General features: G+C 39.3%; 1 protein-coding gene across 2 annotated transcripts in view; it reads left to right on the top strand.

The window, feature by feature from the left end:
• Positions 1–1,671: 1,671 nt before the first annotated feature.
• arfgef2 (ADP-ribosylation factor guanine nucleotide-exchange factor 2 (brefeldin A-inhibited)) overlaps positions 1,672–22,952 on the top strand; it is a 40,191-nt gene continuing 18,910 nt past the window's right edge. Inside the window, exons 1-20 of one of the 2 annotated variants that reach the window (XM_030138671.1) lie at positions 1,672–2,005; positions 3,915–3,945; positions 4,268–4,391; positions 5,920–6,066; positions 6,877–7,056; positions 7,912–8,221; positions 9,745–9,885; positions 10,026–10,123; positions 15,006–15,139; positions 15,680–15,914; positions 16,069–16,168; positions 16,826–16,965; positions 17,908–18,016; positions 18,169–18,358; positions 19,327–19,438; positions 19,955–20,160; positions 20,266–20,350; positions 20,461–20,632; positions 20,729–20,880; positions 22,600–22,728. In XM_030138671.1, the coding sequence (XP_029994531.1) occupies positions 1,831–2,005; positions 3,915–3,945; positions 4,268–4,391; positions 5,920–6,066; positions 6,877–7,056; positions 7,912–8,221; positions 9,745–9,885; positions 10,026–10,123; positions 15,006–15,139; positions 15,680–15,914; positions 16,069–16,168; positions 16,826–16,965; positions 17,908–18,016; positions 18,169–18,358; positions 19,327–19,438; positions 19,955–20,160; positions 20,266–20,350; positions 20,461–20,632; positions 20,729–20,880; positions 22,600–22,728 (2,970 nt within the window). In that variant the 5' untranslated portion in view covers positions 1,672–1,830. Of the gene's footprint in view, positions 2,006–3,914; positions 3,946–4,267; positions 4,392–5,919; positions 6,067–6,876; positions 7,057–7,911; positions 8,222–9,744; positions 9,886–10,010; positions 10,124–15,005; positions 15,140–15,679; positions 15,915–16,068; positions 16,169–16,825; positions 16,966–17,907; positions 18,017–18,168; positions 18,359–19,326; positions 19,439–19,954; positions 20,161–20,265; positions 20,351–20,460; positions 20,633–20,728; positions 20,881–22,599; positions 22,729–22,952 lie in introns of both variants that reach the window. The other variant, XM_030138670.1, reaches the window with a different exon arrangement.

The following is a 22,952-nucleotide window of genomic DNA, read 5'->3' as shown; positions in this document are numbered from 1 at the left end:
ATATAATTTTACTTTTTCGCTCTAAAACGTAGAGGAAAGTTTGGAGCTGACATTATTTATGTATTATTATGCTATTATTTTACTGGTCCGGCCCACTTCGGATTGAATTTGGCTTAATGTGGCCCCTGAACTAAAATGAGTTTGACACCCCTGATCTAGACATTTACTCACACCTGGTAACACTGGAGTTGAATTCCCTGTGGTGTTTTGGCGCCACCTGCTGGACATTTACATCCTGTCTTTACCTCGGGAGCGTGTTTTTTTTTTTTTTTTTTTTTTTAACCCTGGTGGTGTCGTGACTGATGTCCCGCTTTAAGCCTTCTCGGGTAAGGTACGAGAAGTTACTTTTAAATTGATCCATAGATGTTATCCGGTGAAGACCTATATGATTAAATATAAAAAGAAATATTGATACTCTTTGTTCTTTTTGCAGCAACGCAGAGGAAACAATATATCATTTATTTTGAGATTGCACCTACACACATATATTTTGGATTGATTTAAATAATTTTATAAACACAAAAATTGACTCTTCGTGTAAATTGAGCTTTCAACACATTTTATTTGACCTATCACACAGTGATAAAATAACTCCAGAAAAAAGATATACTATCGACCTTTTGATTATTTTTTGCCAAATTTCACATTCATTGCTCCAAATTTGCACATCAACGTCCAAACATCACTGTTTTCAAAGCCCTTTTTTCCAATTACGTGGACAATTTGAGAAACAGTATAAATTCTAAAGCAAATAAAACAAACAACAACAACAACAACAACAACAACAAAAAAGTCAAATATATAATCTTATACAATTTGTATAATTTCTATTTATCCCTCGAGCAATTTTTTTTTTTACATATCTATCTATCTATCTATCTATCTATCTATCTATCTATCTATCTATCTATCTATCTATCTATCTATCTATCTATCTATCTATCTATCTATCTATCTATCTATCTATCTATCTATCTATCTATCTATCTATCTATCTATCTATCTATTTTCTTTCCTCATATTTTACTTACATGTACTTCTCCATATAATTGAGAAGTCCATGTCGCCCTGAAGTTGTGGAACCAGTTGCCCTTAGTTGTTAGACAGGCTCAGTCTCTGCCTGTCTTTAAATCATGTCTAAAAACGCACTTTTTCTCATTGGCTTTTAATCAATGAGTGACATGTCTGTCTTTTTTTATGCTGTTTTGGACCGATTTTAATTTCTCTTTGTTTTTATGATGGTTGTATTTTGTTGTTCTTAGCCCGTTTAATATCTTGTGTTATCACTAGTTTTATTTACTTATTTAATCCCTTGTTTTATGTTTGGTGTACGGCACTTTGGCCAGTTGTAACGTTCTTAAAGTGCTTTATAAATAAAATTGGTATGGTATGGTATGGTATATAATGTAAAAGATTTTGTGAATTATGGAACTTTCTACCCTTGTTGTTGTATACTATTATGTATATTTACCGTTCAATGTTAATTGTTCAAAAAAAAAAAAAAAAAAAAAAAAAAGCCCTCCCGGGTAACTGTAACCAGGCCAGATGGTACAACATAGCCATTAAACGATATATTGATATTTCCTTATTGTCCGTGACTCCACATGACCCACTGGGGGGGTCACCCGACACCCCAGTGTGCTGGAGTCAAACCCAGACAGCTGAGAGTCACGTGACATGACGTGTAAGCAGCATGGCGGCGTTGAGCTGAGGTAGCGACTCACTGACACAGATAGCACTGGATTTCGTTAGCTTTCCGTGTCACCTGCCTATTCGCAGGGCCGGGCCGAAGATGACGGCCTGAGAGCGGGACGGGAACGTCACCGAGAGATGCATCAACCACCACAGCGGCCACCACCGCAGCAACAACACGCACAGTCGAAGGCGGAAAACAGTAAAACCAAGAGCATGTTTCTGTCCAGGGCGCTGGAGAAAATCCTGTCCGATAAGGAGGTGAAGAGGAGCCAACACAGCCAGCTGCGCAAAGCCTGTCAGGTGGCGCTAGGTACGTGGGGTTGTTTTCTATCCTGTCTATCCGAGCTGGGTATTGTTGTGCTTTATTGGCTGAGTGAAACATTACGTTCGTTTGTGGCTCAAAAGGAAACAGTTAACTACTTAGCTTAGCTAGCGATAGCGTTAGCTCTTGAATGGCCTTCGTCGCTTCAGCTGTCTGTTGTCGTCTACACGTAGTTTGCTTAAATGTGTGTCTGTATCACTTTCACGGCTTCACCTTATTTCTATATTGTCAACGTGTTGAATTCACAGCAGCACCATCGCTGTCACTAACAAACAAGCTAGCAGGTATCAATGGTTAGCTTGTGAGGGCTCGGTTAGCTAGCCAAACAGACCTATCCCTGCGTTGTACGTAGCACTGTCATCCAGCCAGACAGCCCAGTCCTGCTCTGCGCCCACACAGGCTACCTAACTCCAGGATACACTGACACTCAGGCTTTTCCACACGGATAGTATTACACACACACAGGTCTGTTCACCTCTTTGTGCTGCTGCTGTTTACTTTAGAGTTAACTCGCCCTGCCCATAGCTGTCAGACTGTTATTGTGAACGACTGTTATTGTGGGGACTCAAATGTGTGAAAAGATGGTGCCCTAGTTCCTGGTCTTATACACTTTTATTCACTGATGATCATTGTCTGCCCCCCCCCCCCACACACACACACACACTTTCAGTCATATTTAAACTGACACATTAATTGTCCCTTGTCATTAATGTAAACATAATCACCACAGAAAGATGGAGAAAGAGGTTGTGTTATTTGCTTTGTCTACTGTCTTTTTCTACTGATGACCCTGACTCATTATTCATGATACCAGGAGAACACAACACCACACTTTGAAACTTTTGGACTAGTAACGTGGGCTGTTTTGTTCTCTGTCTGTTTGTTGATGTTGAATACAAGTTGTGCTCACCAAACTTGACATATTTTGTGTAGAGCTCTGTCGTTACTCACCTGTACTTGTTCTTACCATTAAATTTGCAGCTGTGTCCATTTTGGATCTGCAGATGAAGTCATCATCTTCCCATACAATAGTAACTGCTTGTTTTTATTGAGGTTTTTCCTATTCTGCTGATCAGCTGTTTTTAAAGAGAATTATCCGGTCAAAGGATGTATCGTCTGTTCCAAAACAAATGTCTCTGTTCAGATAGCTGCACTTGTTGCTTGATGAATAATCAGACACGGAATGGCATGAGCAATTAGGCTAGACATTGAAGATCTATGAAGTAAAAGGAAAAACCCAGCTCATGTTTTGTTATAGTTGAAATTGTAGATCATGCATTTCTGATAGTTTCTAATAATACATTAAAGTCATCACTGTACCGGTGGTTTTGACACTTCTTGTGAGTATTGCACAAGTTGATTTCCTCTATAGCTCCCTGATATGTCACTTTTTGTGAGAGTTGAGTGTAGTGCTTTTTTCTCCTGCACCTTATGTGTGAATTGAGTCCATTTCGTTGATTGTCCGGACCTCAACAGACACTATTACTCACTGTGTAGTAGCTAAGGCGGCAAGATCCACTGATGAACAGGGTAGTGTTTCAACAGTTTTGTCAAGATCAATTTGAGAGAGAAAATATCATGAAAAGAAAATCGATTTAGAGAGAAAGAAGCAGCTATGGCATTAAACTGACAGAAAAGATCTGTAGTGATGCAAGTAATTAGAGATGAAGTGAAGATCAGGTGGAGGCTGCAGGTTAAAGGCTGCTCTCTGTTTACAAGGATAATTTACCTACTAATATTGCCTTTCTGCCACCTTAAATGCAAGAAAGCAACAACCAGAACAAAAGCAGTCCTGTAACTGTCAGATCTACTGTCAGTTCATGCTCCACTGCTTTGAGCTGCAAGGGTCAAAGTCCAGACATCAATAACATTGGATGTCCTATCTCTTCTTTCATAGATGAAATCAAGGATGAGCTTGAGAAGCAAAAGTAAGTCTGCTTTTTCACGCATTCATTCCTCCAAGTGACTACATGCACACCAGTAGATTTCTTTTTCTTTATCTTTTCCTTTTCTTGTAATGCAAGAAAAGAAACTGTGGTTGGACAGTTTGTTGTAGATATCAGCTTCTGCTCACTTTGCTTCACTGCTTTTCTAGAGAAGTTTCAGGCAATACGTGTGCTGCCTGAAAACGTATCTGGACTACACAATAAAAATGTACATTAAAACATTCCAGTTGGTTTTATTATGAACCAGACTTACACAGGACTGTTACTGTTGCTTGATTTGCTTGTGTTCCTCACGTCTTTGCAGAGATGGTACCGTGGTTCCGCCCAGAGCCAACTACATTGAGGCGGACAAATATGTGCTGCCCTTCGAGTTGGCCTGTCAGTCCAAGTCCCCCCGGATAGTTAGCACTTCTCTGGACTGCCTGCAGGTTCGTATTTATTCAATCATATACACTGACTTGTGCACATGCTCTTAAATGAACCCTGCATGCCACCCTGCCTTGACTTTCTTACAGCCTCAGGGGGGTGAGGGAGGTGGATCCGTTTGTAATCCTGCTTTACCCGTTTCATTCATTCCATGCATGTACAACAGTGGTTGTACATTCTTTAGACACACACCTGTTTATCTCCTTTTACAGTTTTTTTAATGATTTAATTATTTGTCTCCTTGTAACTTCACTTATGTCCCCTTTTTAATCCTTAATCGTCCATGTTTGTTCGGAAAATTTTTTAAATGCGTGCTCAGATAAATTAAATGAACCTTAAACAATGCAGATAGAGTATTTAAATTATAAGTAGGGATAGGAATCTCAGTGGAAGTCACCATATAATACGTTTACCATGATCATGAAAGTATTAACAGTACAGCCTTTCTGTGATACTTAACATTTGAAGGCATCATCTATTGTACATTATAATGTCTGTGGTACTGTAGAAGAAAAAAAACAGCCTTAAAAAGAGGTATTTATGAATAATGCACTGATATATCAACTAGTATTGACTGATATCTGAAATACAGTAGATCTTGGTTTATTAAAGGATATTTCATAAATTTGTATCATTGGATTAGCCTTCATTCAAAGACAGTTAGAAAGACGGTTAGAAAGACGCAAAAGCCGTTATTGGGGTTTATTTTTTGTATGTACATGAAAGAGTTCACTGGTGAAAATGGGGCATAAATAACAAAAAACACAAAATAAACATCAGAAATTGACATTGGTATCAGTATCGAACCAGAATTTTGCAGTTAGTTAAATTGTATTTATTCATTGCATTGTTTGTTTATGAAAGCATCTTAAATGATTTAAATGTTTGGTGTCTGTTTAACACACACCGACTGCAACTTCCAAGTCCATACGTGGCATCAACATTAGTAGTGACCAATTATGATTATTTGCAAAGAACACCTGCATGTTTTGGCACTGAAATATACTGCCACTGCATGGTTTTAAACAATAGCATATATTCCTGTATTAATGTTTTTGCCCATCACCATTGTTTTCTTATATATTATTGTTTTAGTATTAGTTTAGCTGAAGGTGGTCAGATTTTGTTATTAAAAATTGATTGTGATTTAATTGAATCCAAATGTGAGGAATATTCTATAATGATGTAATATATAACATGTACTGAGGTGTGTGACATATTTCATGATTTGGAAAAAATACATACTAGATTGATTTATTTTTTTGTTGTATTAAATGATGAAAAGATATCTGTAGTAACAGAGAAAACTGATGAAGGTATTGAAAATCCCTGAAAGGTAAAGCTTAATCAAATCAAACTGCGAGGCCAGTAAAGATTAAAACACTCAAATTTACACAACACAGCATTTTATTACTCACACATGCATCCGTTTCTGTGCATCCACATCCCATCGAGTGACTCCTGAATGTCCTGCAGACCTGAAACATCTGTCTGTGCTGCTCTGACCTGTGCTCTGTCTCCTCATGATAGAAGCTGATCGCGTATGGCCACATCACAGGCAACGCCCCGGACAGCAGAACCCCAGGCAAGAGGTTGATCGACCGGCTGGTGGAAACCATCTGCAACTGCTTCCAGGGCCCGCAGACCGACGAGGGGGTCCAGCTACAGATCATCAAGGTATGTCCCTCTGCAATCTGGCAGCCTTCAGATCCTCCAGCTGTTACTGTTTTTGTTTATTTCGGCATCAGGCCAATGAGTACAACCTGTCAGAAGATGTAGATACTCTATGGCTCCACACAGAAGAAAGGACTGGGCCAAGGAATTTATTTTTTGCAGTTTTTAGCAATGAAAAAGGCCATATTTCCTGGTTATAATTGAATACCTAATGACCTTTCTGAACAGGATTATCATGGTGAACATTTTTTAAAAACACCTCACATTCTGAATTTCCAGTTTTTCAAGGTGGAGATTGAAATGACTAGCACAGGCTTTAACTACCTGTTGGAAAATGAGTTACATTTATGCAATTTTCTCCCCAGGTTTCCTTGATTAAATGCTTTGTACTGTCGATTCATTACCTGGCCTCACTCATGTTTTCACGTATTGAATGAATGGAACCACATCCTGGTTACGTGAAAAGGGCAAAGTCTCTGCTGGAGCACACAGTTTTATCACTGTTGACAAAAGATTTATAGGGCAGATTGTCTACATCTGTTTGGCTTCCATTTACTGTTAACAGAGAGCCTGAATGTCACTTCAGCCTTTTTGCAAAAACCAACACAATAATAATAATAATAATAATAGAACTGTTTATGTGATGTAGCCCTGTATTCTCCTCTGAAGCCTACAGCTGCAGATGATGACCACTATTATAATTTATGTGAAAAGCAGAAACCGTTGTGACTCAGCAGGTGCAGCAGCTACATGTGCTTTTGCAAATCACCCTTTCTCGGTAACTCTTTTGCTTCCTGTTCTCCACGTGTGCAGGCCCTGCTGACGGCGGTGACCTCCCCCCACATAGAGATTCATGAGGGCACGATTCTCCTCACCGTCAGGACCTGCTACAACATCTACCTGGCCAGCCGCAACCTCATCAACCAGACCACTGCTAAAGCCACGCTCACACAGATGCTTAATGTCATCTTCACACGCATGGAGAACCAGGCTGTTAGTCCCGTTTATCTGCGTTAATTACATCATTGTTTGTGCAAGGAGTCTCCATGTCTGTCCGTTAACATGGCTTCATGTTTTTAGAGTTTTAAAATTCTAGATTTGATTTCTACATTCAAGGCTGTATGGCCCAAAAGGGAGTTTAATTTAAAGTCGTAACCCTTTAGGCACCAGTAAAAAAAAATAAATAAATAAATTTTGATATCAAAATTTCAAAAACCGTAGCTTGGAAGTGGTTAGAGATAAAGGCATATTGTAAATGAGAAAAATATTGGATATAAGCCAAAGTTAATGATGGAAGTAAATGTACTCATCTAATTTGCATATTGTGACATCACAGGGTGGCCATATTGGATTGTGTAACTTTTAGTAAAATTGAACTTATACATATTTACATGGAAGTTTTCTTTGTGTTTTTTTGTCATCTTATCCTAAAAATAAATTAACTTAAACATTAGTAGAAAGTAAAATGCAGTAAGTTTTAGTAGCTTTCTAATCAAAGCAGCAGAGTAGCCAAATCGGTCCTTATCTATCAAAACAAAAACTAAATAAACTTTACTTACTAAACCAGCTCGGGACCACACCTTTCAAACTGGATTCTTTACTTTGAATAGAAACATGCCCTGAAATGGTGTTAGGATTGAAGGGGCGCATGTCCGTCATTTATTGGTGGGTGGCGATGACAAGATTTGGCAACTCTATCTGGAGCTATGGTCTGTTTCATTCAGTTATTTTGCTTGTCTCAATATTGCAGCTTTGTCGCTTAAAAGGTTAATATGTGGAATCATTAGTCTTTGTCGAAAACCTGCTCTTATTTCCTGTAATTTATGGGTTGGTTTTCTGCCTCTTTAGGCTCTGGAGGCCCAGGAGCAAGAGAAGGACCGTTTGCGTTTGCCTCAGCAGAACCCATCCCCAGTCCCGAGTGGACGGAGGTCTGGCTCACCCCGGTCTGATCGGACGCCCACCCCGGAGCCCCAGAGTTCCCCGTCCCCAGCAGCCAGCACTCCAGACCTCACAGCTACAAACACCACTAGCTCTTCCACCCCCCCACCCCCAGCCCCAGACCAGGACAGAGCATCAGAGGCGCCATCCATCAATGGGGATCCTGAGTGCAGCGGTACTCCAGTAAATGGAGGAGCAGAACAGGTCACACCATCGAGAGGTACATCAGTAGGGCGTTTAGATTTAATCAACCGTTAAAGGTCTGTGTCCGCATAGTGAGTGTTTTTTCTAATTACCAGCCAACTGTGGCAAAATAATAGAAAGTCAAGATAAATCATAAATGTATAAATAAGTGCTGAAATACAACCTAAAAATAGTTACTGTTTCTTAGCAGTTATCAAATGAATATCAAAAGGTCATGTTGAAGGAATGTTATATTTTTTCAACAGAAAATCACAGATGGTCTAATATTTTTTCCCAAAGCTGTGCAGTATTTAACAACATATGGTGACTTAGAGAAGAAGCTCAGCATCCAGAAACATTTTTCACAGCACTCCAACTTTTTTCTGTGTGATCCTATTCGAGTAGCTCAGAACATTGTCACTATTTTTACTTGTAAATCTTGTCTATTCATTATTTTGCTTTTGTGTTTTTCTTTTTATTTTTTCTTGTCATTTTTTTATAGTCTCACATGGTTGAAATAAAGGATCAGTCGATCAATCAGTCAGCTTTTCTGAAAGATAGTGATGTTACTACTGGTAGTCCTTTTAACCCTTTAACAGCGGCAATGTTTCTGGCGCTGCATTTTTCATGTTACAGCAAAAAAAATTACTGTAACTGTTGAATTGTTTGCACTATCCATAAAATTCAAACTGCATTGGAAAGCTGAGACCCTGAGGTTTCTGACACTATATAGGGCAACAGTGTGGGACTCTATTACAAGCAGAAAGGAACTGTTTCAGACTAAAAAAACTTGCCTGGAAATAACAAAAAATATGAAGCCATAATATGGATACTGAATGTTCAAGACCAAAAAGCATGTTTGAGCAGATGTAAAATAGTTGAAAGTTTATTTCTTCAGTCTCAAAATGTTCCATTATAGACATTTACTGTAGTTTCGGATAATAAATATGCTAAAAACTTCAAGTCCGTTTTTTTTCCTTTTTACTAAAACGCACTGTTTTAAGTATTTATTATTTAAAATAATGATAATTAATGGCCAGATATTGAAAGTTAAGTTCTTCCTGAAAACAAAGGTGCAAAAGAATTGGCAAAAAACACACTTTCTGACACTTTTATTACAAATAAAACACCTAGGTGGCCTGTTATGGCTTAAAAGGGTTAAAGTAGCCAGTTAGATTAGGTAATACCTTAGTAACAAGGAAATTGAAGGAGAAGCTGATTCTGGTTGTATCAGTTTTCCAGAGCTTAAAAATAATCAGGGACAGAAAAACTAGTTTGTGGGAGGCAAATCAGCTCAAGACTGTACGCTGATGGTGACTTGTTCTTTATCCTACTAGTCGTCAGCTAGTCTGTCAAACAGTGTCAGTCAGGAAATCTGATGTTATGGTTATAATTCTGTTTTTTTCATTCTGGTTGGAGTAATAAAGCCTTTGTTCAGTGCTGGATGCTATGTGGACGCAGGCCTTAAATGTTGATCTTGTCATTTTAATTGAAAATCTGTGTAAATAAGATCGTCCAGCTTTCCTAGACTTGATGTTTTTTGTGTTTTATGTACATCAGACTCCGTTTTTGATGATGAAGGTGCAGACACGCCTTCAACAGTGTCTCAGGCAGCTAAGGACGTGGATAGCAATCAAAATCCAGCTGAGTCAGCGGAACCTGAAGGGCAGGGGGATCCTGCACAGATGAATCCTAACCCAGGTGAAAACCTAATCACCAGTGCTGTTTTTTCGTTTGATTGTATCTGTCTTTTTGGCAATCTAAATGTTAAATACTAAAATATTTATTGGTAGCTGTTTATTTATATATGTATGTTTGTCACCCAGCCCACCCTGTGACAGAGCAAACCGAGGTGGCGCCTCCAAGAGTTAGAACAGAGGGGCAACAGATGAACGGCATCATTGAAGACCGCTCCTCTGTTTCTTCAACTGATATGCTGGTGAGCCACATTAATAACATTATAAGACTGTTATTAATGTCTTATAATGTAACAGTCTTATATAACATTATAAGACTGTTATTAATGAATTACAGTTTAGCTGATGATGTGGTTTTTGCTTTTCATAACTGGTAAAAAAAAAAATGCAACAACAGACTCCTCATCTCAGTTCACAGATTCGTACATAAAAACAGTGGTGTTGAGAAATTGTGCCACAAATTTCCAAATTTTCTTTTAATGCTCATGTGTTAATTGTATTGAATGTTATAATCATCAGGAATTGGACGATGAAGCACATAACAGTGGGACTTAATATGAATATAGTCTTTTTTTGCTTAATCTGTCCTGAGCCTGTCTGTATTTTATTTGTCTAAAGGTTTAACCTCGACGCTCTAACAAATGTGTGGATTTTTTTGTTTATTTGTTTGTTCTATATACTGTAAAATTTGTGTATATGAAAATAAAGCATAATTAAAGCCGCAAGCGGCATCTAAAGGCCCTCGCCAAGGGCACGTCCAGTGGAAGTATGCTCATCGTTCAGCAGGTGGCACTGTAGCCCCAAATTTTGTGTCTTCTAATGAATGGGTTTAGGCCTGGGACATTGACAATTGATTTGAGACAAATCAGTGTTCGTATGTCCGAACTGAACAAAATTTTGTATATATAAATCTGTAGGGGGCGCTATGAGCAAAAATTCAATTTGTTCCATTGAATGGGTGTAGGCCTGTGAGATGTACCACTGAGTCAAATTTGAGCCAAATCGGTGTTCGTATGTCTGAACTGATGCAATTTTCGTGAAGGTAAATTTGTAGGGGGCGCTACTGAGCGAAGTGGCAATTTCTTTTGATAAATGGGTGTAGGCCTGGGAGATTGACAACTGATTCAAGTTTGAGCCAAATTGGTGTTCGCATGTCTAACGTGAAGTAATTTTCGTAAAGGTAACATTGTAGGGGGCGCTATGGCGCTGAATTTAAAATTTTTCTGATAAATGGGTGTAGGCCTGGGAGATAGACGTCTGAGTGAAATTTGAGCCAAATTGGTGTTCGTATGTCCGAACTGAAGCAATTTTAATAAAAAATATTAAAAATTTTTGTAGGGGGCGCTGTAGTGCAAAATGTCAGTTTCTTTTGATAAATAGGTGTAGGCCTTTGAGACAGATGTCTGAGTCAAATTTGAGCCAAATCGGTGTTCGTATGTCCGAACTGATGTCATTTTTGTAAATGTACATTTGTAGGGGGCGCTATAGTGTGAAATTTAAATTTCTTTTAATAAATGGGTGTAGGCCTGGGAGATAGACGTCTGAGTCAAATTTCAGCCAAATCGGTGTTTGTATGTCTGAGCTGAAGCAATTTTTGTAATGGTAAATTCACGGAGAAACTTTGCAAAGTTTGCGACGTTGTCACACAAAAACGGTGACACCTATCCAAAAAATTCAGCTAACTTTTGATGCCCCACTTCTCTAGATACTGTACACCAATTTTGAGCTCATTTGGCCAAACGGCCAAGGAGGAGATAGTTAAAATACAACGTCAGCGAAAACGCTGACTCAGCATTTTGGAAATTTCAATCCAATATGGCCGACTAAGGGTTGGTTTAGGGGCATGGCCATAATAATATTTTTTGTTTGTCTCCTCATGATGAATCTGTGTACCGATTTTCGTGGCTCTACGACAAACTTTATGTTGGACGCGCTCCCATTGGCGCAATGCATTTCCACTTTTCAAGGGGGCGCTGCCGCAACATTTCTTTACCGACATCTACGAAACCTATATGTAAATTCAATTTCTCACTCTTCTGAATTTTAGGCAAAATTTGGTGAGTTTTCGTAAATGTTCAGAGGGTCAAAATTGAGCTCAAAGCGCAGGAGAAAGAAAAATAAGACAAAAAAAAAATTAAAGCCGCAAGCGGCATCTAAAGGCCCTCACCAAGGGCACGTCCAGTAGAAGTATGCTCATCATTCAGCAGTTGGCGCTCTAGCACCAAATTTCAATGTCTTCTGATGAATGGGTGTAGGCCTGGGAGATTGACAATTGACTCAAATTTGAGACAAATCACTGTTTATAAGTCCGAACCTAACAAATTTTTATATAAATAAATCTGTAGGGGGCGCTGTGGAGCCAAAATTCAATTTGTTCCATTGAATGGGTGTAGGCCTGCGAGATGTACCACTGAGTCAAATTTGAGCCAAATTGGTGTTCGTATGTCTGAACTGTTACAATTTTCGTCAAGGTAAATTTGTAGGGGGCGCTATTGTCTGAATTTTCAGTGTCTTCTGACAAATGGGTGTAGGCCTAGGAGATTGACAATTGATTTGAGACAAATCAGTGTTCGTATGTCCGAACTGAACAAAATTTTGTATAAATAAATCTGTAGGGGGTGCTATGAGCCAAAATTCAATTTGTTCCATTGAATGGGTGTAGGCCTGTGAGATGTACCACTGAGTCAAATTTGAGCCAAATCGGTGTTCGTATGTCTGAACTGATGCAATTTTCGTGAAGGTAAATTTGTAGGGGGCGCTACTGAGCGAAGTGGCAATTTCTTTTGATAAATGGGTGTAGGCCTGGGAGATTGACAACTGATTCAAATTTGAGCCAAATTGGTGTTCGCATGTCTAACGTGAAGTAATTTTCGTAAAGGTAACATTGTAGGGGGCGCTATGGCGCTGAATTTAAAATTTTTCTGATAAATGGGTGTAGGCCTGGGATATAGACGTCTGAGTCAAATTTGAGCCAAATTGGTGTTCGTATGTCCGAACTGAAGCAATTTTAATAAAAAATATTGAAAATTTTTGTAGGGGGCGCTGTAGTGCAAAATTTCAGTTTCTTTTGATAAATAGGTGTAGGCCTGGGAGACAGATGTCTGAGTCAAATTTGAGCCAAATCGGTGTTCGTATGTCCGAACTGATGTCATTTTTGTAAATGTACATTTGTAGGGGGCGCTATATCGCGAAATGTCAATTTCTTTTAATAAATGGGTGGAGGCCTGGGAGATAGACGTCTGAGTCAAATTTCAGCCAAATCGGTGTTCGTATGTCTGAGCTGAAGCAATTTTTGTGATGGTAAATTTTCGAAAAAACTTCGCAAAGTTTGCAACCTCGTCACACAAAAACGGTGATGCCGATTCAAAAAATTCGGCTAACTTTTGATGCCCCACTTCTCTAGATACTGTACACCGATTTTGAGCTCATTCGGCCAAACGGCTTAGTAGGAGATAGTTAAAATACAACTTAAGCGAAAACGCTGACTCAGCATTTTGGAAATTTCAATCCAATATGGCCGACAAAGGGTTGGTTTAGGGGCGTGGCCATAATAATATTTTTTGTTTGTCTCCTCATGATGAATCTGTGTACCGATTTTCGTGGCTCTACGACAAACTTTATGTTGGACGCGCTCCCATTGGCGCAATGCATTTCCACTTTTCAAGGGGGCGCTGCCGCAACATTTCTTTACCGACATCTACGAAACCTATATGTAAATTCAATTTCTCGCACTTCTGAATTTTAGGCAAAATTTGGTGAGTTTTCGTAAATGTTCAGAGGGTCAAAATTGAGCTCAAAGCGCAGGAGAAAGAAAAATAAGACAAAAAATAAATAAATAAATAAAAATAAAAATAATAATAATCTGAGCAAGAACAATATAGCCGTTTCTATGGCAACCACGTATTTGCCCTTTTTTGAAAGTTCTCGAGGTCCCCCACATGTCTGTGGGGTCAGAGGTCACGTGTCGTGCACTTACACCCACATGACTAACCCCGAGTGGGCGTGTCCCATTGACTCCCATTCATTCTGAGCAGGTGTAAATATGTGATTTGTGCACATGTCATATACATCGTCGGAAAGGTCTCAGTGCTGTGAATGTGAAAATGTGTGAGAGTGGCGACAGTGGCGAAAGGCGACCGCGCCACTGGCGATTTTGTCCCCATGCGCCCACTGCAGACTCAATAGGCCCTGCGCCGGCTTTACTCGGCTCGGGCCTAATAATAAAAATAAAAATAATAATAATCTGAGCAAGAACAATATAGCCGTTTCTATGGCAACCACGTATTTGCCCTTTTTTGAAAGTTCTCGAGGTCCCCCACATGTGTGTGGGGTCAGATGTCACCTGTCGTGCACTTACACACATGTGACTGACCGCGACTGGGCGTGTCCCATTGACTCCCATTCATTCTGAGCAGGTGTAAATATGCAATTTGTGCACATGTCATGTACATCGTCGGAAAGGTCTCAGTGCTGTGAATGTGAATATGTGTGAGAGTGGCGACAGTGGCGAAAGGCGACCGCGTCACTGGCGATTTCGTCCCCATGCGCCCACTGCAGTCTCAATAGGCCCTGCGCCGGCTTTACTCGGCTCGGGCCTAAAAAAAGAATGTAGATAGGAAGCAAATATGGTGCCAGTGAAAGAAGCAATAAAATGACGTGTTTACTCAGCTAACCACGTGTCCAATCCCCCCCCCCCCCCCCCCCCCAAAAAAAAATAAATAAAAAAACCCAGACTATATCTGTCTCTTTGATCCTGATCCTCTGCTTCAGTTGTTGCTTTTGCTTCACCGTATTTGCGTCTGTTCTGGTGCTGTGACCTTTACAATGTGACATGGCACTTCAAGTCTTGCCCTTGCATTCTGTGCACTGGTACTGGGTGGGAGCCGCCCCCCCACACACACACACACTGTCTAGAATGTTGCAGTGTAGAAACATCCAACAAAATATGTAAATACAAGAGGTGGGTAGAGGTGGTCTGGACAGATAAATACACCATTTACTTCTGGTCAGTCATCAGTGATGACTAAGAAGGATTATTATTACTTGAATCTGACATATAATTTTAGGGATATCCTGCATGGTATACATTTTAAGTGAGACTGACCTGTTTCTCTTCTGCTTTAGGATGCTGAGACCCTGCAGGGACCCCACAGTGCTGCCCGATTCTCTCACATTCTACAGAAAGATGCATTTCTAGTGTTTCGCTCATTGTGCAAACTCTCTATGAAGCCCCTCGCTGATGGACCCCCAGACCCAAAGTGAGTTTTATTCTGTCTCCACCTGTAAACCCACTTATATACACACCTTATTTCACTTTTACCACCTTTCATCATCATCATACTATAACAGTGTTTCATAGTATGGTTGTTGTATTCATACAGCATAAAGTCGTGCTCTTCTACGTCATATCTTCTGATTTTGTATTAACATTTTGCAAGGTAAATATAGCTGCCATAAGCTCATGTTGGTGCACGATGCTTCATGTCAGACTCCACGGGTTAACTTGCCCTTTTCCATCCTGGGGTGGCCGTATCATCTCTAATTACTGTAACATTAAACTCTGGGGCAGACAGTGTGAATAGACCTGAGAAATCTGAACCCAGGAAGAACCTGCCAGAAAAGTCTGATTGGTCTACAATGATAAAACATTGTCCTACCATATCATTTGTACTCTTCAGCTCTTAATCGACCGAAGAAGCTATTTATATGTGACATTTAACATGACTTGTACAACATCTTTTTACTTCTATGTTCATATACAACCTAACTGGATCACCTCCTCCCCCTTTCTCCTGCAGGTCCCATGAGTTACGGTCCAAGATTGTTTCCCTGCAGCTGCTTCTTTCGGTGCTGCAGGGCGCTGGGCCAGTGTTTCGTACTCATGAGATGTTCGTCAACGCCATCAAACAGTATCTGTGTGTGGCGCTGTCCAAAAACGGTGTGTCCTCTGTGCCTGAAGTCTTTGAACTCTCACTGGCCATCTTCCTCACTTTGCTCTCTCACTTCAAAGTTCACCTGAAGATGCAGATTGAGGTACAGAATGAGAGCAACAGGAAAGACGTATCATTTGTTGAGTCAGATGAACTACCAGTAAAAATGACTAGGGAATAATGTTGCTGCCGTGACGTTAAAAACAATCTCACCTGCACTGCATCTCTCCTCTTTTATCTCCTGTTCTGTGCACCAGGTGTTTTTTCGAGAGATTTTTCTGACTATCCTTGAGACATCGACCAGCTCCTTTGAGCATAAGTGGATGGTTATTCAGACTCTGACACGCATTTGTGCAGGTACATAAGATAATAATAAGATAACATGTACTTTATTGATCCCCCAAGGGGGAAATTCAAGTGTGTACAGCAGCACAAGATAGTATGCATCAATACAATAGAAAAATAAAGAGATAAAAAATATAAACAAGTTTGTTAAAGTGGCAAAAATAGCAATAATAATAATAATAAAGTAGCATATTTTCATGTCCTTTAATATTAGGCCAAGCATTCATCATATTTTATCGTGGGAGAGTCTCCCATGACTTAATTAGTGAAGCTGTATATCATAATGAGTCTACTTTAATGCAGGGCTTCCTTAGTGAAAATAAATATAGTAAATGTCAACAGTTCCCTGAGGACTGTTCGAGCCCTTCAAAATATTGGAACCTCTTTTGTTCAAGTACCACAATTCACACACACCAAGAATACAATACTGATATTAAAGTTGATTTTTGTAACATCAGCTGTTGGCTAGCACGTGTTTTAAAAATAGCTAAAATGTGGCTTTTGTTGGTGGTACTAGCATGTGATGGCTTTTCTATTAGTGCTCCGTGTTTTGTTTTAGCTCAATCTAGCAATTATTGTGATGGATTTACATCCTCAGTATTATTTAAAAGATTACTTGTGTGTTAATTGGATATCCAGATTTCTAATGCAGCTCTTCTTCTTACCCAGATGCCCAGTGTGTGGTCGACATCTATGTGAATTACGATTGCGACCTAAATGCTGCTAACATCTTTGAACGTCTCGTCAATGACCTCTCGAAGATTGCTCAGGGTAGAAGTGGACAGGAGCTGGGTATTACTCCTCTGCAGGTACGAACATTTTAGTTTCCACGAGGTTTATGTCCATGCGGTATATGAACAGACGTAGATGTAACCTAACTAAAAATAAAGTGGAAATCTGTGTCATCTTCGTTGCCCTTGCTTTTGTCGTCTTTGTCAGCAATTTCTTCCAACATTTTCTCTGATGAAACTACTGGTTGGATTCAGTATCTACAAAGTTTGTTCTCAGTTTTGAGAAATTTTGATTTTGTCATGAATTTTTGAAACATTAAAGAATTACCTTTACTTATAATGGTCCATATCTTGATGGTTTATAAAATGGAAATGGTTAGAAAGGTACAGGGACATTGGTCCTATTTTTACATTTTCATTTTAGCACATCTTTGAAATGACTGAAACATTGTTAAAATTTCAGTTTCAGAGCAGCATACATACATATACCATATGATGGATTTTCGTGGAAAAATTACAAAATAAGGAATAGGTGTACAGGATCTTTCTTTTTACATGTGAGAACCTTTGTCTGCAGTCGTGGAAAAAAATTATTAGACCACCCTTGTTTTCTTCAATTTCTCGTTCATTTTAATGCCTGGTACAACTAAAGGCATATTTGTTTGGACAAATATAATGATAACAGCAAAAATAGCTCATAAGAGTTTAATTTAAGAGCTGATATCTAGCCATTTTCCATGTTTTCTTGAAAATAACCAAAATCACTTAAGTTCTTACATTAATAGCTATGGAATTGTACTGCCAAAAACAGTGCTGTTAGGAATTTCATGTTTTCTGTCTGTTTTAGTCACATGGTACACACAGGAGTTAGTACTTGATGGCATAACCATTATTTTTGATGACTTTTGATGGTCTGATAATTTTTTCTGCGACTATTTGAATTCGATATCTGTTTTGAGTCTAAGTACATTTCTAAATTATAATTTGTGTAAACCCAGTTTGTCCTTTTAATATCTACAGGAGCTGAGCCTACGTAAGAAGGGTTTGGAGTGTCTAGTGTCCATCCTCAAATGTATGGTGGAGTGGAGTAAAGACATGTACGTCAATCCAAACCTGCAAGCTAACCTGGGTATGTGTAGACCACTGTAGTGTACACCACCGCTGGACCACTTTTTAGTCGAGCTCATTATAGCCTTATTCATGTCATTTGATGAAGTAAGAAAATGTTTTAGGGGTGCATGTGTAATTACCCCGTATAAATTATTGACTGTGTGTTTTCAGGCCAGGAGCATCCGTCTGATGGCGAGGGCAGCGAGCTGAAGCTCCCAGAGCCGCTAGCGGGACGTCGAGACAGCATAAGCTCGCTGGACTCCACCGTCTCTTCCAGTGTTCCGGTTTCTCAGGCGGACCACCCAGAGCAGTATGAGGTTATCAAACAGCAGAAGGACATCATCGAGCACGGCATTGAACTGTAAGCACTTTGCTCAGCTTAGCTTGGATTTATATCAGGATTAGTTAGGATCAGCTTGTCAATGGTTCTAGGGGAGTCACCAAGTGTGAGATGGGCATTTATATACACTCAGCATCAATGAAAACTTTACACTTGATTTATTTATTAATTGTTTTTTTGGGGAGCTTAAATATATTTTTTTCAAATCAACTCTGCTTTGTTTCATTGGCTGTACAATTCAAAACATGAAATTTAATGAAAGCTGTGTATTTATTGCACAATCAAGGCCAAAGAAAACAATACAAAATTGAAATCACTGCAGTCAGTATCTGGTATGACCACCAATGAGCGCACCACATGTCTGATATTGTCCTTGGCGATGTTCTGCCACTCCTGCTGCAAGGCTGTTACCAACTTTTGGTGATTTGTTGGACTAGGAGTACGTCTGGATACACATAGTCCCAGCTGATCCCAGATATGCTCAATCGGACACATGAGGTGAAATGGGTGACCATAGCAGAACATCAATGTTGTTTTGTGTCAGGGAAGTGTGGGGACGCGCATTATCCTGTTCCAGGATCCAGGTTTCTGGGTGGTCATTGTGGACCCAAAGCATGGTAACGTTGATTCTCAGATAAGCATGGCGTCATTCTTGAGGTCTGGCTATTCTTCACTTTTGGGGGCATTTTATGGGCAATATCAGTCCCAGGATTATAAGGACAGGATTGGCACTGACCACTGAGGAAAATCACCTTATCCATTTTTCAGCCAATCACATGGCAGCATACCAAGGAGGTCAAAAATGGTCAGAATTCAGTGGTCATCAACATGCCTTCAACTGTTACAGTTAACTCAGCCAGAAAGCAATTCTCAAATAAGTATTTATAAAAAAACAACAAAAAAATAAGTGTCAAGTTTTCGTTGATGCCAAATATAGATTCAGTTCTTCTTTAGAGAAGTGAAAATGTTTTCTTCTGATTGCGCCATAGATTTAATAAGAAGCCAAAGCGAGGTATCCAGTACCTGCAGGACCAGGGCATGCTGGGTTCCACAGCCGAGGACATTGCCCAGTTCCTACACCAGGAAGACAGACTGGACACGGTGAGGGTTTTTAAATGCTTATATGATAATAAGTTTATTCTTTTATGTTAAGTCTTTAGCTTTTGAGCCAGATTAGATTTTAAATGAGTAAATCCAGATTAAAGTTGATCTCTGTTGCACATCAGTAGCAACATCAGTCATAAAAAATCTTGGTATGTTGACTTAAACCAAAATGTACTTTAGAGTGTTTTCCTAATAGACACATTTAGAGAGCCACTTCCAATAATACATCCATGGTATTCATCACCAAAAATTTGCAGTGTTCACCTGTTTATTATTACTTGGGCAAAGAGGCTCTAATCTCATCTTCTCTGAGGAAAAAACTGTTTGAATACACTGATAATAAGTTATAATAAGATGGGCATTAGCTTTCAACAGAGCTTCAAAACTGAGCTTTAAATGTAATGTTTCAGAGTAAAACTATGATCTTATGTTGTTTAAAAAAAACTAATCTGATTGGAGCAGCCCCAGCCTTGATTAGTAATGACCCTGCCTGCTTTTCTTTTTCATCCACAGACTCAGGTGGGAGAGTTCTTGGGTGAAAACATCAAGTTCAACAAAGAAGTGATGTACTGCTATGTGGACCAGTTGGACTTCTGTGGACGGGACTTTGTCTCAGCACTCAGAGCGTTTCTGGAAGGCTTTAGGCTCCCGGGTGAGGCCCAGAAGATTGACAGACTGATGGAAAAGTTTGCTGCCAGATACCTGGAGTGCAACCAAGGGTAAATTTTACACTCAGACAGTAAAATAAAACAAGGAAAAAAGCACAGATGTTGCCAAATGTCATCTAGCCCTTAATAATTGTTGTGATGTGTCTTCCTTTGCAGTCAGACTCTGTTTGCCAGTGCAGATACTGCTTATGTGTTGGCTTATTCAATTATTATGCTCACCACAGATCTACACAGTCCTCAGGTGAGAAGTGTTATTTAATGTCTGATCATCATATTTTGCTCATTGTTTTGTATAATTCCTTCTTAAATATTCATTTCTACTGTCTTTTTTCATCACCTTTGTTTACATAGGTAAAGAACAAAATGACAAAGGAGCAGTACATTAAGATGAATCGTGGTATCAACGACAGCAAGGACCTACCTGAGGAATATTTATCCTCTATATACGATGAGATCGCAGGCAAGAAGATTGCCATGAAGGAGAGCAAAGAGTTTTCTATCACTCCAAAGTCCACTAAGCAGAGTCAGTTCTCACTTCTTTCACTTCATTCATATGCATTTTCTGTTAATGAGGTTCAGGCTCAGAGCCATTCTAACTTTTATGGTGTTCCACATTCAGACGTAGCCAATGAAAAGCAGCGTCGCCTGCTGTACAACATGGAAATGGAGCAGATGGCAAAGACAGCTAAAGCCCTGATGGAGGCTGTCAGCCACGCTCAGGCTCCCTTTTTCAGTGCTACACACCTGGAGCATGTCAGGCCCATGTTCAAGGTATGATAACACAAGAAGTTATGATTATTTGCACTGAATATTGCACTTATTTATTGCACTCATTTATTTTTAGCTTGTTTTTAAAGTTATATAGACTATATTTTAATTCTGTGGAATCCGGAAGCCAAGCAACGACATTTCGTTGCCAAAATCTCACTGCTGTGTTTCTTTTGTGCAATGACAATAAAGGAAGTCTAAGTCTAAGTCTGAATAATGTGTCTGATAGGCTCCTAAGGTCACAATTACTTTTTTTCAAAAAGTACAAATGTAGATGTAGTAGATTCTGCAGGGATGGTGCCAGGAGCAAAACTGGTAGTAGTACATGAGGTCAAAAAAACGTGAACAAAATGAGATTTAATTTATCCAGTTTCAGACACATCAGAACTTGACACCTGAAACAGCCAAGCTGTATTTCAACACAATAGTCAATTCACACGACCTACTGCATGACCAGCTAGGTAATGGCATGCAAAACTAATCTAAAACCAGTAGAAACAGCATATAAACGAGCTCTGAAAATTTAAGATTAAAAAACCAAAGACTCATCATCACTGCAGTATCTTAAAAAAAACTTAAGCTATTGAGCTGGGAAAATTTAATCAAATATGCAGACTGTATCTTGGTCTTTAACCCATAAAGACCCAAACCTCCATCAGTGACCAAAGACACCCACTGAACTGAACTGTTTAACATCTGTTGATCCACTAATCCTATCAATACATGTAAATAATTGGTGTAAAATGCAGTTTGCCATCTTTTCATGGTCATCAGATATGACCCATTTGGACATTCAGAGGCTCCATAGTGAACGTGGAAACACCATCTTCTACAACACTGATTCACCAGTAAAACCCATGGAGTTGGATTAATGACAGTGGACAGAGACGCTGACTTTATGTTCAGTTGTTGATATAATTACTGAAAAAAAAAAACACTTTTTCATCAGATTTCTCTGTTTTTAATATAATAACCCTCAACTTTAAACTGAGTTTTTGTAAACATCTACATGATCAGTAAATTAAATATAGGAAAATTCATGATTTTCACTTAAGAATGCAAAATACTGAATATAATATTAGAATAAATGGTGATAAATCACTTAAGAAAAGTTTGAAATACAGAAAAAATAATTTGGGAAGTGCGACAAAAGTAGCACTGGGTCTTTATGGGTTAAAATCCTTTGTGGGTTAGCCCTTTTATATAGATAACTCTAAACAGCTCGACCAGGGCTAGTTCCAGAGGTGACTGTATATTTCCTCTAGAAGAAGCGCCTTTGGACAGGCTGTGTTTTCATACTGTGCCTCTCAAATCTGGAGCACATTACCAACTGTTAACCAAGACCTGCTCACCCTCAGCTCATTCTCTAAACATCTAAAATCATGGCTATTGGACAATCAAACCTGCCTCCACAATCTGATATAAAGTCATCTGGCACTCTGTAATTTTGTTTACACGTATATATGTGTGTGTGTGTACTCTAGTATAAATGTATAATATGTTTTACTTGTCTGTTGAATGACTCTGGACTGAACTGTTTTATATGAGCTATGTTGTTTTATGTAGGGACTACAGATGGAAATTAGCCTTGGCTATAATCTTGTGTATTGGCACATATTGTGTTAATTAATATGCACTGTCCCTGGGAAAAAAAACCCAACAACGTCTTTAACAGTCAAAGTAAGAAGGAAGGAAAATAACAGGGTTGTTTGTGTGTTCCAGCTGGCGTGGACCCCACTGTTGGCAGCGTTCAGTGTTGGACTGCAGGACTGTGATGACCCAGAGGTGGCTTCACTTTGTCTGGAGGGCATCCGATGTGCTATCAGGATCGCCTGCATCTTCAACATGCAGGTCTGGGGATGTTTTGTACAGAAACGTTTTAAATCGTCTTTAACTGTCAGTGTTCATCTTAGTTTCTAGAGATCCTTGGTGCTGTAATCATGTTGGGGGGAGTCATAGTTTGGGGATTTTAAAGTATTGTCATTACTGTATTTATTAAATAGACACACGCAGGTTGTAGATTTTCACAAAAAGTCAAGGAATTACACTCATCGAAAAGATAAGAATGACATCTT

This window comes from Sphaeramia orbicularis, chromosome 7 (assembly GCF_902148855.1).
Source record: "Sphaeramia orbicularis chromosome 7, fSphaOr1.1, whole genome shotgun sequence".
NCBI lineage: Eukaryota > Metazoa > Chordata > Actinopteri > Kurtiformes > Apogonidae > Sphaeramia > Sphaeramia orbicularis.
Note: the sequence above shows the minus strand (reverse complement) of the source record. Positions and strands in the feature narration are given on the sequence as shown.